At 41.3% G+C, this 17,668-nt stretch overlaps 1 protein-coding gene across 3 annotated transcripts in view; it reads right to left on the reverse strand.

The window, feature by feature from the left end:
• Positions 1 to 748: 748 nt before the first annotated feature.
• Positions 749 to 17,668, reverse strand: part of LOC143805766 (fibronectin type-III domain-containing protein 3A-like) — a 101,632-nt gene continuing 84,712 nt past the window's right edge. For all 3 annotated transcript variants that reach the window (XM_077285396.1, XM_077285397.1, XM_077285395.1), the window contains 12 exons: positions 17,037 to 17,175; positions 16,880 to 16,948; positions 15,653 to 15,771; positions 9,778 to 9,883; positions 8,525 to 8,700; positions 8,009 to 8,122; positions 6,697 to 6,846; positions 5,627 to 5,910; positions 5,230 to 5,442; positions 4,677 to 4,843; positions 3,872 to 3,993; positions 749 to 2,339 (listed from right to left, as the gene is read on the reverse strand). In XM_077285396.1, the coding sequence (XP_077141511.1) occupies positions 2,022 to 2,339; positions 3,872 to 3,993; positions 4,677 to 4,843; positions 5,230 to 5,442; positions 5,627 to 5,910; positions 6,697 to 6,846; positions 8,009 to 8,122; positions 8,525 to 8,700; positions 9,778 to 9,883; positions 15,653 to 15,771; positions 16,880 to 16,948; positions 17,037 to 17,175 (1,977 nt within the window). In that variant the 3' untranslated portion in view covers positions 749 to 2,021. The remainder of the gene's footprint in view (positions 2,340 to 3,871; positions 3,994 to 4,676; positions 4,844 to 5,229; positions 5,443 to 5,626; positions 5,911 to 6,696; positions 6,847 to 8,008; positions 8,123 to 8,524; positions 8,701 to 9,777; positions 9,884 to 15,652; positions 15,772 to 16,879; positions 16,949 to 17,036; positions 17,176 to 17,668) is intronic.

Genomic DNA, 17,668 nt, shown 5'->3' on the forward strand with positions numbered 1-17,668 from the left:
GGAATTCTGGGGTATTCACTTATTCGTGCCTTCCGCTTGGCAATTATAAATGTGTGTATGTAGGGAAGAAAGCTGTCAGTCATGGTGACCGCGGTGGGGAGAAGCCGGCTGGGGATCACATACTATTCTTTGCTCTTGAAAAACGCAATGCTGGAAATAAACTGATAACTAGAGATGATAAAGATTCACAAGACCCTGATCCAGTAGTCCATGTTCGCCCACCAGAACACTGCAAACTTCCTCCAAACTGCCATAGGTACAGTTCACACATAACATCGCGCTGAGCCTACTAATCAGGAGAGGCGCTGGAACTGTCACAGGTAGGACGAGGTTCACAGTGCTCTTAGCTGGTGGTGAAGGGCTACTGAGGTCATCTCTACAGATTCCTATATAAAAAAAAAAAAACATGCATGACCTTCAATAATATTGTATATATCAAATTACTAAAGTATCTTTTTAGACACTAGCTCCCACGAGTAAAAAAATAATGGCCAATAATGGCTCAGCGTAATATCTCAAGAGATGCTTGGGTGGTTCCTCAAATTGACATACCCTGTATAATTAATGAAGTCTTAACAATCTGATAAAATTGACCTTCTCACACGTCAAATAGGCCACCTAGGGCTGCGGAGAGAGAGCAGTCACTCATAACTGCCAACAATATTAACATTTTAGAGCACAGGCGGCCACGCTTTACAGCACATTTACTTTCCATACATATCTCTCCATTGTTTTTTTTGTTTTTTTTAAGACCCAGCTCTCCTGAAACAGAACTAGAATTCACTTTCCAAAGCTTTTCCTGCCATCACTCCATTGATATAATCAATGTGTCGTTATCGAAATCTCACAATCTTTCTAAAAGCCTCCTACGGTTTCTATACCTTTCATCAAAAGAAACCACAGAGTTGGAGGACAAGACCGTGTCCCCCCTATATGAAACAGGATTTGGTTATTCTGCAAAAACAAGACCCCGAATTTTTAATTTGAACTTTTGATTAGTTGCACTAGCAAATACTGTAGCTTTATATGGACATATAAAAGCATAACTGGAGAATAAATAAAGATTAATGGGAATATTTTTGAATGTCCACATGGGAAGTGTAAGGTTTATTCATTTCATATGACCATCCAAGCAAGCCATGCCCCCAAGGATCTCTGGAATAAATAGGTTTTTTTAATAAAGAGAGGGCCAACATGGTTCCTCTCCACTAAAAGAATGGGAGTTGAGGAAACATGAGTGTGAAGACACCTTTCCAACAAAACCGGTACTGGGATCTGGTTGATCTTGAGGTCAAAAGGGTGATCTTCTCGAAATCAAATGGGGACCTCAGCTCCTGGATCCAATAACATGGATATTAGTGGATGATAAAATTATCAAAATGAATGAAAAATATTTTTACGTTAATCTTGGATTTTTGACCCAATTTTGGTCTACATTAATCGTCTCTGTTCCTTTTTGAAAATTGGTCAATAGCAGTAGAATATGGCAGTGAAAAAAACCCCCGGACGCACCCCAACACATATCTTTAAAATAAAAACGGTATCTTTGTAGATGCCACAAAATCGTAATTCACTAAGGTGCCACTTAGGAGTTAGATTTGCTTCTCCGTGAAGGCCACAAGAGAGCGGAAAAACGGCAAACTTGTGTAACAAACATCATTCTTTTATGAGCTACCACATGCAAAGCTGAACATTTAAAAGGGACACGCTTTGAAAGCAAATGGTCCAATACATAAACGAACAGCACCGTCTTGACCTTTAAGAGTGTATTAAGGCAATAAACACCATGGCCCTAGAAACACAGGAGTGAAGTTCCCTTTCTAAGAGTTTCATGATGTCTTATGTTCCACATACAGGAGGATTCTACTAACCCAGCCTCATGATGAATGAGCAGCAAGAATGGAAATGCACTTATATATAATACAATCATTTCCATCTATAAATTTAATTAAAATAATTAAACATAAATATTGAAAAAAAAAATATTGTACGGATAATCTCAGGAACAGGGCACTTAAAAGCTACTTAATTACAAAGTACTGGATGACGACGGCAAAGAGGAAGGCCACGACAGCGAACATCATGAGGAGCAAGATGGCGAACTGCTCGTCGCTGAGAGGCTTCCTTTTGCTTTTCATGGTCTCCAATGCAGCATTAACACACGGCAAATCCAACTCTGGTCTTTGAGATGAGAATATGGTGCTTGGACTGTAAGGGCCAAACAATTCTTGTAATCCATTGGAATCCTGGTATTGCCGTCCAGCACAAACTCGGAACCGGTATTCACAGTTTGTTTGAAAGTTTGACAGAGTGAATGAGGTGTCTGTTCCTTTGTATACCTGGTTGGGAGAAGAATGGAAGAGCAGTGGTCAGACTACAAGTATGTCCACAAACATGACCATAGGCATAAAACCCTGCCCAGAGTGAGCAGATGGCATATACATATGGTAAAAGATATCTATCTATCGTCTATCTATCAAAACAAATTGGTGTAATTATGGCTTTTATTGAGACAGAATGCTATTTCTTTGTGTGTATATATACGTGTGTGTAATATTATACATGTGTTATATACAAGTGCACACACAAGCAACCCCCCATATACATGTATATGTGTATATACACACACACTATGAGCAGTGCCTGGAGATAGAATATATATATATATATATATATATATATATATATATATATATATATATATATATATATATATATATATATATATATATATATATATATATATATATATATACAGGCACTGTTCATCACCTGCGCAATACAATCCCATCAGTGAAACATGGTGGTGGCGGCATCATGCTATGGGTGTGTTTTTCGGCTGCAGGGACAGGACCACTGGTCGTCATTGAAGGAAACATGACTGCGGCCAAGTACAGAGATATCCTGAATGAAAACCTCTTCCAGAGTGCTCTGGACCTCAAACTTGGCCGAAGGTTCACCTCCCAACAAGACAATGACCCTAAGAACAGAGCTAAAAACACAAAGGAGTGGCTTCAGAACAACTCTGTGACCATTCGCGACTGGCCCAGCCAAAGCCCTGACCTCACACTATTTGGCCAAATTTTGTGCAAAGAGTCTCATAAATATTTTTCCTAATGTTCAAAAGCCATTTTGTTATTCATGTTTCATGTATTTGATATTAGACATGCTTTGGCACGATAGAGTGCAACCTTTTTTTGTACATTGTATATGGAGGTAGCTGCTCCTGGTATGCACCTATTCACACTAGTTTGGATGTGCCAGTCCTTTTTCTGTCATTTCAAAGCCCTGACCTAAACCCAATTGAGTATCTCTGGAGAGACCTGAAAATGGCTGTCCACCAACGTTCACCATCCAACCTGACGGAACTGGAGAGGATCTGCAAGGAAGAATGGCAGAGGATCCTCAATTCCAGGTGTGAAAAACTTGTTGCATCATTCCCAAGAAGACTCGTGACTGTACTAGCTCAAAAGGGTGCTTCTACTCAATACTGAGCAAAGGGTCTGAATACTTATGACCATGTGATATTTCAGTTTTTCTTTTTTAATAAATTTGCAAAAATTTCTACACTACTGTTTTTTTTTTCAGTCAAGATGGGGTGCAGAGTGTACATTATTTGGGTCATTTGTAGAAAAAAAACAACATGACTTATACAGTGGTGAGAACACAGACGAGGAGGTCTTCCAGACATTGGATAGTTACCTCCATCGTAGGCTCTGAATATAATATGATTAGAGCCATGGAATAGACTATTAACATGCATCTTTAGCTCACTCTATACATGGGGGAGTTACAAATCTTGGAGGAGTCTCTGGCATTCTTTATTCTCTAGGGTCATACAGCTGGAAAAAGAAGAATCTCACAATCTCACCTGATCAAACTCTTTCCCATTGGTAAGTTGAAGGATGTAAACAATTGAATCTCCCCTCATCGGCGGCAGTGTCTCCCAAGATACTTCACATGAATTGCTATCTATCTGTTGTACTTTGGGCGCTATGATAGAAGTTGAGAATTATTTAGCAAACACCAAGAGGCAGTAACAACTATAATACACAATGCAATAGTCAAACATAGGCCAGAAAACGTAATGGCAAACACTTCTGACTTCATGGTCTTTAAAGTTAATCTGTCACCAGGTTTTTGCTACCCAATCCAAAAGCAGCATGACGTGGAGACCCTGATTCCAGTGATGTGTCACTTACAGGTCTCCTTGTTGCAGTTTTGAAAATATCACTGTTTTCTCTCTTACAGATCTAGCAGTCCTCTGAAAGCTGAGCTCTGTATAACCCCGCCCACACCACTAATTGGCAGCTTTCTATGAACACTGTGCATAGGCAGAAAGCTACCAATCAGTGGTGGGGTTATAAAGAGCTCGTGAATATGGAGGACTACATGACAGCAGTTTTACTATTCCACTACTGGTAACCTGCTGCTGATAAACCAGTGATTTTAATATCCGCTTGATCACTGGGGATCAGTGGCGCAGCTGTGATGCAGGAAGGATGGGGATTTAGCATGGCAGCAATTGTTAGCTTTTATTTTATACTGTTTCCTGCCAACTGTCTTCAAATCCTGCCCATCACATTTAACATGGTTGTAAAATATCGTCCTCCTTTACGCGGCCTCCTGGAAATCATCAACCTGTCTCAGCAGGCAGTGAAATCATGGCTGCCTACCTTTTAATGCAGCTGGAACAGATTTGGTCGTTGCAAAACTGTAGACTTCGGAAAACGAGCCTTCCCCTGCGTCATTGTACGCCTGGATCCTGAAGTTATAGGTCGTCGATTCGCTCAGTCTTTGCACCTTATACGTATGACATGGTCCATTGTAGATGGTAAAAAACCTATAACCAAAAAATATATATAAATCATTAAGTAATAAAACAATCTTTCCAATTCCATTTCTTAGTCTCACTAGTAGGTTTTTTTTCCCCTGCAATATTAGAGTCATTTAGGCGGAATGACATCTACTGTGGACTTTCGACAGCCTCCATGGACAAGGCAGAAATCCAGCGAGCCGATAGTAATGAGCAAACATGACGGGATCCCTCCAAGATTAATGAGCTCGTCCGATGTCCATTAAATAAGAATATGAGCGCACCGATAATGTGAGCCTATTAAACAGTAACCGCTACCAGGTATGAAACTAATGGAGACCTAAGAAACCGAGCGGCTGGTGGTGAAGGACACATCCATCACGTGTGATGCTTTCAGTCGGCCGCGCACTCACCTGCTGACTTTGTCTTCCAATTGTAGATTGTACTGGGAGGTTTCCGTAGCTAAAGCTTTACTTGTCCCGTCCCCCCATTTTAACTTAAGGCTCTGGTGACTGAAGACTGCGCACTCCAGATGGGGAGGATTGGGAGGAGGCGGCTTGGTTTTGGCTTTAATAGACGGACTGAAGGGACCCGCTCCAAAGCTGTTTATCGCCTGAATCCGTATCCTAGGGAGAAAGAGAAAATTCTACTCAATTATCTGCAAACTGGCACAAAAAATGCGAAATAATAATCATGACCGCGGCAGTGATGACATATTGCAGGAAATGGAGGATTGCACCAGACAACAGTCACTCTGCTGAACCCATACGTGTACAGATACACACACACTTTTTTCTTCTTTTAATATACCTGTAAGTGCGGTCAGGGAGCAGATTTGTGAGAACACAGCTAGTGGCAGAGTCGACTGTAACCTGCTGCTTTTCGCCGTACTCGATGGTGTACCCAGTGATCTCTGCCCCATTGCAGCATGGCTCCTTCCACTGAAGAGCAAGGCACTCTGATGGCGGGGGTAAAGGAGTCTCCAGAAGATCTTCATCAACAGCCTGCAGTACAGATACCGCTGCAGGAGCAGATGCTGGCGTCGTGATGACTGCGGTGTCTCCGAACAGCCCTGTGCCGGCAATGTTCACAGCCTGCAACGGAGAGAAAACGCAGTCATATGAGATCTTCTTAATGGGAAAAAAACAAGCAAGGCTGCAATTTACCTATTATTTACTGCTCATTGTCAGCATGTTTTTGCTATTTAATTTGAGAGCAGCATGATGTAGGGGCAGACTGATTCCAGTGATGTTCACTTACTAGGCTGCGTGTTGCTGTTTCAATAAAATCAGTGTTTTATCATCAGGAGATTATCATTTGAGGACTAGACTAGGTGCCTCGTAGCTAACTTGTCCGTATAACCCCGCCCCCACCGATTAGCACCTTTTTGCCTATGCACAGGTATGTAGGTACCTGCTAATCAGTGGTCTGGGAGAAGGTTTATACAAGGCTCAGCATTCAGAGCACTGCTATATCTGCACCAGGGAAAACTGTGATTGTATCAAAACTGCTGCACCCAGTAAACTAAGTGACATATCGCTGGAATCAGGGTCTCTGCCCCTACATCATGCTGCAGTCAGATTCCATAGCAAAAACTTGCTGACAGATTCCCTTTGTATAGGTTTGATCTTTTAAAATAAATAAATTAGTATATATAGAATAGTACTTGTTTCTGGGTGACTACTAAATGATTCTACTGAAGCAGTTATTTTCTTTTATCATTATCTTGCCCAGCTCTGTGCAGAACATTGGTTTTGATGCTGCCAGTGTGATAATTGTTAAGGACTAATTTCCAAGATGGCTCCACTTACAGCAGCCTGCATGTCGCTCTATTGCAAATTTGGAAGTTAGTAATAAAATGCACCCATTACTATACATACCTGAACTCTACAGAAATACGTGGTTGCTGGTGTCAGACCTTTGACTTCATAGCTCGAGGACGCGCCGGTATAGATGACTTGCATGCAACCTTCCACCCGGCCCCACTCTAACCGATATTCTGTGATTTCTGCTCCATTACTTCCAGGAACCTGAAACCAGATGACGTTTATTTACTGCATATCAGAAACCAAAAAACAAACAGGAACAGACTACAAAGAGATTTGAATAGTGATCAAAGCAACCAAACAAATCAGGATGCAGAAATGGCCGGATACAAACAGGGGTAAACAGCGCATGGGATCAAATTAACCCAAACTATGCTCAGCCTGTGGGTTGTGGACTTCGCACGCTGGGCAAAGGAACAAGCCACAGGTCTCCGCAATGAAACACGAGCAGATGGCTTTATCTCATAAGCCTCTGAGGCTTCAGCCCAACCGGGAGTGTCTGAACACCGCGTCATCCTAACAATCCCTGCAAAGTTCCATCTATTCCCAGGAGACAGAGCACAAATCAAGGCAAAGTCTGTTCCACAAACGTGGTCTGGGTCGGTCATCAGTCAGCTCGCCGCAATAAGTCCGGGAAGCATAATTCCTGTTCTGCCATAGATTCACAGCCCTGTCCTTATCATGGGATGGCAAGCTATTTGGATGCCATGGTGGAATAAAAATAAATAAATAATAATAATAATAATAATAAAAAAAGAGACGGTCGTGGAACACAGCCAGTGAGACAGAAAAGCAGCGATGGACGGTGTAAAGTGAGTATAACCCATTTCTTATTTTCTACTTTAATGGTGTTGTTTCACAATCCTTCTTCAGGAGCGCACGGCTCCCCTGCCTCCCACAGTTCTGCTTGCCAGTGGGCGCTGTGCTCCTGCTTAACTAATGGTTCAAACCAGCTGCATGATCGGCCTGATCTGAGCACTGTAGGGTCCTGCAAGCACAGGCAGCTATGCCTCCGCAGCATCGGAGGAACGTACGGGCGCTGAAGATCCAGAACAGTGCTTGAAAGCTCCATCAGTAAGAGCACTGCGCTCCTTGCCTAGGAGATCGGCCACCTCTTAAATACTGCAGAGGTGGCCAGTTAACTGGGCAGTAAACATTAAAAATCCCTCTGTTCTTGATAATGCAGAGTGCTGTTCACAAAAGGTAAACTGCAAGAGTTGCTGGCTTATACAAGCACTTTGCAAATTTAATTATATATATATATATATATATATATATATATATATATATATATATATATATATATATAATGCACGGATGGAAAAGTCCTGTTTTAAATTTTAAAAAAAAGTCAGTCTTAACTCACCTCCCAGCTTGATAGCACACAATTTGCACTCTTGCATATTACTAATGGGATTTTGCATCTTTCTGGCGGTCCGGGTGCGGTGCAGAACTCAGATGCTTCTGAATAAGGGCCACACTATATAAAATAAAAGAAAAAAAATTAAAGGATCCAGAATAAAATACAAGTATCAAATGGGTTTAATTAATTCCAAATAATATGTATCATCTGTGAATGTATAAGCTGCAGATTGCTGGGTGGAACGCTCTGCAACTTTCCCATTCAGATGAACGGAACCGATCTCCAGTGGCCGAAGTTTCAGAACTAATTTACACTAAGTATCTGGGCACAGCCGCTTTAGAAAACACACATGGATTACTGGTCATTGCAGGTTTTTTTAGCCAAAGGCAGGAAAAAATAAAGGAGCATATTTACATGCTGTGATCACATTGCAGATCTCGAGAAATAGATCCTGTTACTTCTCGGTTTTTGATTTTGTATGAATACCTGCATGTATGGTCAGCCCATGAAAACACATACCCCAGCCTTATTGGAAGCCTTTATCCAGAAGCTGTAGGTCTGGCCTGGCAGCAGGTTGCTCACTGTACACTCCAGGTCGGGACCTTGATAGACCGCTCCTCGATCTTCTTGTTCCAAAAATGCCATCTCTACCGTATAGGACGTTACTGTGGAGCCGCCATCTACACCGGGAGGATCTGCAGAAACGGTGGAAGGTTATTAAAAGGAGAGAAACAACAACAATAAGACATTTAGTCTACAAAAACCATTACCACAAAGTCTGAGATCTTTAGGGTTGCAACAATTAAAGGCTATTTCAAAACTTAAACAAAAATTTGCCACCAAAGACGTACATCCCCTTTTAATGTCAACGAGCTCTTTCTAAGGCCACGTTCAGTATTTGGTCAGTATTTTACATCAGTATTTGTAAGCCAAAACCAGGCGTGGGTGATAAATACAGAAGTGGTGCATATGTTTCTATTATACTTTTCCTCTGATTGTTCCACTCCTGCTTTTGGCTTACAAATACTGATGTAAAATACTGACCAAATACTGAATGTGTGAACGTGGCCTAAGGGTCAGACAGGCGAATTTTTAACTCTTTGATCTGTCTTTTTCCAAGCTATTCTTGGCTGATTTAGGCTCATAAACTGCATCAAAGTTGAATGTACAAGATCCTATAAAAGCAAAACGATAATCCACACCGAATACACAGCACGAGTGCGCTTACTCCCATTAATTGAAAAATTGTTTGCATGAAAAATCAGGCCGCACTGGTCTACCAGCAAAGGCTGAGAAAACTGCCATACAAAAGCAAATTTTTAATTCGGCGCCAATCTGTCACCAGATTTCACAATACAATATGCGCACAATAATATGTCAGACCTGATTTAGACGTACGTACTTTTTAAAACCATGTCAGAATAGCTGTATAATCCTCTTTGAAAGTTTAATCACAATCTCAGCCCACCTAGCCCAATTGACAGCTCCTCAGTGACCCTCCTCCCTGCTGCTGGGAGAACTCACACTGCTCAGTACAAGCTGCAGCTCTCAGTCAGGCAGGGTGGGCGCAGACTGAATAAATCGGACTCTTGAGATCTCTCCCTTTTTTGCTGGAGTTATAAAATGCTCATTTTAATTTCAGGATTATACACCATCGATTTTCAGCAAGTCCACCAGTGACATATGCACCGTTAGATTTATTAGGTGTTTTTTTATTAGTTTTTATATCCCAATTGACCAATCAGACTACAAACAACACAAATGAAACATACCCCACTGCAGATTCAACTCCTTGGATTTGGCTTTTCCAGCTAAACGTGGTGGGAGACAGGGACCTGGAGGAACAACGCCTGTCTGGACTGTTAATACATCGGAAGGCTAAATGGTGAGGAAAAAAAAAGGGAAGAATATTTAGGGCTGTATGAGGTTACAAATAAATATATAAATATATATATTTAAGTTTAAGTCCTCTTTTTCTCAGAAGAGGCAATTTGAATATTTAATTTCCCAGAGGAGAATTGCACGGCGAATAAGCCTCCTTACCTTGACAAGCCAGCTGGTATGTCACTCTCCATAAGGAGAAACGTTACCCCTTAGACCCCAGTCCAGAGCCTCTCACCTAGCCAAATCAGTTCTCATGCTTCGCACTGACGAGGGTCCACAGCCCGAAACACCGTGTCTGCATATTGAGATACTGATTTGGCTTTTATCCTAAGTCATATTGCACGACTCAAAGGGTTGATTGTGACTTGTAGGATCGCTACTTCCAACAGGTGGCGCTATAGAGTTTAAGTCCGCTTTTTCTCGGAAGAGGCAATTGGAATATATATACAGTACAGACCAAAAGTTTGGACACACCTTCTCATTTCAAGATTTATCTGTATTTTCATGACTATGAAAATTGTACATTCACACTGAAGGCATCAAAACTATGAATTAACACATGTGGAATTATATACTTAACAAAAAAGTGTGAAACAACTGAAATTATGTCTTATATTCTAGGTTCTTCAAAGTAGCCACCTTTTGCTTTGATGACTGCTTTGCACACTCTTGGCATTCTCTTGATAACCTACAAGAGGTAGTCTTTTGGTCTGTACTGTGTATATATATATATATATATATATATATATATATATATATATATATATATATATATATATATATATATATATATATATATATATATATATATATATATATATATATATATGTATGGGGAAAAAAAAAGGAAAAAAAAAAAGCCAATCAGCACTCCCAATGTGAACACGTGCACGCTGCAAACTGCAACACATAGATAAAAAAATCACAGCAGCACATGTACATGAATCGGCCATGTGAAAACACAGACAAATATACATTTCTCAAAAATATTTTTTTCATAAAAATTTTTTCAAAATTTTTTTTTTTCATAAAACTTAGTTAAATGGAGATTCTTAGCGCATAAATTGGCCAATTCATGTATGCCCATCAACCACGGCAAGGTGATCTCCCCCTGATGGGTCCTACTCTACTGTACATGCCACTCTTGGGCCACCAGCCTACAACTCTGGACAAAACATGTCACTCTGGGCTAAGCCTACAATTTATGGGCAGGTAGAGTTGATTACCGCCACCTGCAAGGTCAATGGGAGGAGTGCAAGATAAGTCTGGATGCTGCCACATCCATATAAACAGAGGAAAAAAAAAAACAATCAGCACTCCAACAATCACAGCAGCACATGTACATGAATCGGCCATGTGAAAACACAGACAAATATACATTTCTCAAAAATATTTTTTTCATAAAAATTTTTTCAAAATTTTTTTTTTCATAAAACTTACAGTTAAATGGAAATGTATATTTGTCTGTGTTTTCACATGGCCGATTCATGTACATGTGCTGCTGTGATTTTTTTATCTATGTGTTGCAGTTTGCAGCGTGCACGTGTTCACATTGGGAGTGCTGATTGTTTTTTTTTTCCTCTGTTTATATGGATGTGGCAGCATCCAGACTTATCTTGCACTCCCTCCCATTGACCTTGCAGGTGGCGGTAATCAACTCTACCTGCCCATAAATTGTAGGCTTAGCCCAGAGTGACATGTTTTGTCCAGAGTTGTAGGCTGGTGGCCCAAGAGTGGCATGTACAGTAGAGTAGGACCCATCAGGGGGAGATCACCTTGCCGTGGTTGATGGGCATACATGAATTGGCCAATTTATGTGCTAAGAATCTCCATTTAACTGTAAGTTTTATGAAAAAAAAAAAATTTTGAAAAAATTTTTATGAAAAAAATATATTTGAGAAATGTATATTTGTCTGTGTTTTCACATTGCCGATTCATGTACATGTGCTGCTGTGATATTTATATATATATATATATATCAGGTTAGCATCCTCAATAATCAGAACCTCCCACTCCCGTCTCCAAGACTTTACACGTGCGGCGCCGATTCTTTGGAATGCACTACCTAGGTTAATACAATTAATCCCCAATCCCCACAGTTTTAAGCGTGCACTAAAAACTCATTTGTTCAGATTGGCCTACCGCCTCAACGCATTAACCTAATTATCCCTGTGTGGCCTATTAATAAAAAACAACAACATAATCACGTTCCTCCATCATGTTCTCATACACTTTATGCAGTTAATAGCCTCTGTGTCTGTACTGTTACATACTTAGGCAGTTAACTGGTTCATGCAGCTTTACATGAACACCCGAGCCTTACACTATGGCTGGTCCAAATAACTAAAGCAATTGTTACCATCCACCTCTTGTGACTCCCCTTTTCCTCATAGATTGTAAGCTTGCGAGCAGCAGGGCCCTCATTCCTCCTGGTATCTGTTTTGAACTGTGATTTCTGTTATGCTGTAATGTCTGTTGTCTGTATAAGTCCCCTCTATAAGTTGTAAAGCGCTGCGGAATATGTTGGCGCTATATAAATAAAATTATTATATATATATATATATATATATATATATATATATATATATATATAGAACCAGGGACTGCACCGCGCCAGAAGCAGGTGAGTATAGTGGAGAGGGGGAGCGCTGCGCGATATTCACCTGTTCCTCGCTCCGGGCGCCGCTCCGTCTTCAGCGTCTTCTGCAGTGACGCTCAGGTCAGAGGGCGCGGTGACGTGGTTAGTGCGAGCCCTCTGCCTGAACATCAGTGCAGAAGACGCTGAAGATGGAGCGGAGCCGGAACAAAGTCAGGTGAATATTGAAAGTGCCGGGGGGCCTGAGCGACGAGAGGCGAGTATGTGATTTTTTTTTTTATCGCAGCAACAGCAAATTTGGGCAAGTGTCCGTATGGAACATCTTATGGGGCCATAATCAACGTTTGTGCAGTACTATATGGGGCAAGTGTCTGTATGGATCATCTTATGGGGCCATAACGTTTGTGCAGCACTATATGAGGCAAATATCTCTATGGAGCATCTTACGGGGCCATAATCAACGTTTGTGCAGCACTGTATGGGGCAACTATCTTTATGGAGCATCTTATGGGGCCATAACGTTTGTGCAGCACTATATGGGGTAAATATCTCTGGAGCATCTTATGGGGCCATAATCAACATTTGTGCAGCATTATATAGGGGCAAATGTGTCTATGGAGCATCTTATGAGGCCATTATTAACCTTTAAGCAGGATTATATGGGGCATATTTTAATATGGAGCATCTTATGGGGCCATCATAAACTGTATGGAGCATTATATGGGGCTCCTGATTCAATATGGATATTCAAAAACACTTAACCTACTGATGTCTCAATTAATTTTACTTTTATTGGTATCTATTTTTACTTTTGACATTTACCGGTAGCTGCTGCTTTTCCCACCCTAGGCTTATACTCGAGTCATTAAGTTTTCCCAGTTTTTGTGGCAAAATTAGGGGGGTCGGCTTATACTCGAATATATATATATATATATATATATATATATATATATATATATATATATATATATATATATATATACAGTTAGGTCCATATATATTTGGACAGAGACAACCTTTTTCTAATTTTGGTTATAGACATTACCACAATGAATTTTAAACAAAACAATTCAGATGCAGTTGAAGTTCAGACTTTTAGCTTTCATTTGAGGGTATCCACATTAAAATTGGATGAAGGGTTTAGGAGCTTCCGCTCCTTAACATGTGCCACCCTGTTTTTAAAGGGACCAAAAGTAATTGGACAATTGACTCCAAGGCTATTTCATGGACAGTTGTGGGCAATCCCTTCATTATGTCATTCTGAATTAAGCAGATAAAAGGCCTGGAGTTGATTTGAGGTGTGGTGCTTCCATTTGGAAGGTTTTGCTGTGAAGTAAACATGCGGTAAAGGAGCTCTCCATGCAGGTGAAACAAGCCATCCTTAAGCTGTGAAAACAGAAAAAAACCCATCCGAGAAATTGCTACAATATTAGGAGTGGCAAAATCTACAGTTTGGGACATCCTGAGAAAGAAAGAAAGCACTGGTGAACTCATCAATGCAAAAAGACCTGGGTGCCCACGGAAGACAACAGTGGTGGATGGTCGCAGAATAATCTCCATGGTGAAGAGAAACCCCTTCACAACAGCCAACCAAGTGACCAACACTCTCCAGGAGGTCGGCGTATCAATATCCAAATCTACCATAAAGAGAAGACTGCATGAAAGTAACTACAGAGGGTTCACTGCACGGTGCAAGCCACTCATAAGCATCAAGAATAAAAAGGCTAGACTGGACTTTGCTAAAAAAACATCTAAAAAAGCCAGCACAGTTCTGGAAGAACATTCTTTGGACAGATGAAACCAAGATCAACTTCTACCAGAATGATGGAAAGAGAAAAGTATGGCGAAGGCGTGGTACAGCTCATGATCCAAAGCATACCACATCATCTGTAAAACACGGCGGAGGCAGTGTGATGGCTTGGGCATGCATGGCTGCCAGTGGCACTGGGTCACTAGTGTTTATTGATGATGTGACACAGGACAGAAGCAGCCGAATGAATTCTGAGGTATTCAGAGCCATACTGTGTGCTCAGATCCAGCCAAATGCAGCCAAACTGGTTGGTTGTCGTTTCATACTACAGATGGACAATGACCCAAAACATGAAGCCAAAGCAACCCAGGAGTTTATTAAAGCAAAGAAGTGGAATATTCTTGAATGGCCAAGTCAGTCACCTGATCTGAACCCAATTGAACATGCATTTCACTTGTTATAGACTAAACTTGAGACAGAAAGGCCCATAAACAAACAGCAACTGAAAACCACCGCAGTGAAGGCCTGGCAGAGCATCAAAAAGGAGGAAACACAGCGTCTGGTGATGTCCATGAGTTCAAGACTTCAGGCAGTCATTGCCAACAAAGGATTTTCAACCAAGTACTAGAAATGAACATTTTATTTACAATTATTTAATCTGTCCAATTACTTTTGGTCCCTTTAAAAACAGGGTGGCACATTTTAAGGAGCTGAAACTCCTAAACCCTTCATCCAATTTTAATGTGGACACGCTCAAATGAAAGCTGAAAGTCTGAACTTCAACTGCATCTGAATCGTTTTGTTTAAAATTTATTGTGGTATTGTCTAGAACCAAAATTAGAATAATGTTGTCTCTGTCCAAATATATATGGACCTAACTGTGTATGTATATATATATATATATATATATATATATATATATATATATATATATTTTGACCCAGGGGATTCGCTTTGGAAGCAATGTCTCCTCCGCTTGGACGTTACCAGGACTGGTGTCGTCGGATGACATGCTCTCTTAGACACCTGACCGCTGCAGGCAATCACAGGCTGCAGCAGTCCTGGTTACTTAAGAATGGAGCAGATATTGCTTCCAGAGCAGACGCAGATCGCTGGATCCACAGGGGGTGTATAAGGGCACACATGCCTCTGTTTATTATTTGAAAACCATCCATGCCTACAAAAAAATGTTATTCAAATGTCAGACCAAACATTTACATTTTTATCTATTTTTGCCATATTTTGTGCAGCAGCATCATACATAATCATAGAAAAGAAAGTGCTGTTTGGCGGTTTTTGAAGGAAATGGACCTGACTAGACGGTGACTACCACAAACCCATGAATTTTTTTGATACTTGGAAGTATACATAAATGACAACAACTTTTACACCAGGGTGGAGGAAAAGCTCTCCTTACCTGACTGGAGCCCACAACATTGGCGCAATACACCTTAAACCTATAGGAAGTACCAGGCTTGAGATGATCGCACACATGTTCTTTACAAGGGCCACTGTACATGGTCTCCCATTTACTCCCTGTAAGAGAAGAAAAAAAAACATTCAAGGATCTTCATAGACTTTCCTTCGTTCCCTCAATTTTTCCCCTTAATAGCAAACCCCGACTATGCAAGGAACTGCAACAAGCCCCATTTAAGTACAGTATATGGGTGTAGCTGCAACTTCCTGCAAAACCAGGTTGCCAGGAGTGCTGCCGTGCCAAAAACTATGACGAATGAGCACACCAGAGCTGTGCCCACTTCATACACAAAAGCGCCAGGATATGCTCCCCTCTGGGACCCCGCTAAACAATAAGAGATGGCGTTTTACGAGACGGGAACAGCATTTTATGTAGTTCCAAAACTTAAAGGAGTATTCCCAAGTCCAAGATCCCATCCCAAAATGTAGTAGATGTAATAATAATAATATTGGCAATTACCTCCAATTAGAACTGTAGTATAGTTTTCCTGATTCACTCTGTATTTTCCTTCATGTACAGGCATTGCAGGACCTTAGGCATCCATGGTTACGACCACTAGCAACTAGCTGCCACTATATCAGTGGTTGTAACCATGGATACCTAAGGTCCTGCAATGCCGCACATGAGAAAAAAGACATAGCAAATCAGAAAAACTATACTACATTTCTAATTGTAGTTACAGTATTTGCTTAGATGATAAGTACTACACCTACTACATACTGGGATAGGATCTTGGAGATGGGAATATCCCTTCAATACACAAGTTTCTGCACACTAGTTTAGCCCAAAGAAGGACTCAGAGATTAACATTTGGACCATCAGAACGACTGCACCATTGGCCCAAACTGGCCGCTACCCCATGCAACAAGCAGAAGCCGCATCAGAGGACTGGAGCTGAACGAATCCAGCCATCCGGCGAGCTTAAGAGCAGCAAGCACTGCACTCCCTGCCTAGGAGACTAACTGGTGTGGGTAGACGGCAGAGGTGGCCGGTAACCTTGGCATCAAGCAGTAAACTACAGAATTCAAAGAAAAGAAAAAGATCTTGGGAACAGAGAGAGTTTTTAATAAGCAAATTTGCAATTTTAGCCATTTAACCAGTGGAGAGAACCCCTTTAATTTCAAGCCCCCCGCTCCATAACAATACACACGATTCTGATGCGCTCACCATTTAAGTTTTCGGCCATTTCGAGGACGTATTTAATAACTTCGGAACCTCCGTTGTCTTTTGGGGCGTCTGCAATAAAATATGACTGTTATAGGGATTCAAGAGAAGGAAAAAAAACAGAAGGGAAAAGCAGCGTGATCACACAGGTCACACTCACCCCACGTGACTTTTACGTTGTGCGCGTGGATTTTGCCCTTTGTACTTGGCTTACATGGGGGTCCGGGTTTATCGGGGGAAGTTGTGTATTCTACAATGTCACTCGGACTACTTCTGCCTTCACTGTTTACGGCAAAGACCTGCCAAGACAAAGCACTTCATGACACAAAGGGCGACACGGGAACCTTTGTAGTTACTTCCCGAATCAATGCGAAACTTCACCTTTTATGGGAGATAAAGTATAGTTAACATTTTAAAGGGGTTACTAAACTGTAAAGCTTTTGAGACAGGACATGTAGAAAAGAATCTTAATCACCGGGTAACAAGTCCGTTCATGACATTTCTTCCCTCCTATATGTTCCCCCATCATTTGTGAGTGATAGAGTGGAAAGAACTGCAGCAGCTCAGCCTCGAAGTGGAGACCCCGTAACATTACAGAGCAGGGGGCCGAGTGCTGAGGGGCAGAGGGCAGAAGAGCCACCAACGCTCTGCTGACTCCACAACTGCAGAGTCCAGGCCTCCTCTGGTAATAACGTCAGCACAAACACTGCGTCCCCGCCGGGAGCTTCATAGCCAAGCAGCTGTATGCAGCCTTACATCACCAAGCACAATACCGAGCACTGAATGGAGTGG

This window comes from Ranitomeya variabilis, chromosome 2 (genome assembly GCF_051348905.1).
Source record: "Ranitomeya variabilis isolate aRanVar5 chromosome 2, aRanVar5.hap1, whole genome shotgun sequence".
NCBI classification, from domain to species: Eukaryota; Metazoa; Chordata; class Amphibia; order Anura; family Dendrobatidae; genus Ranitomeya; species Ranitomeya variabilis.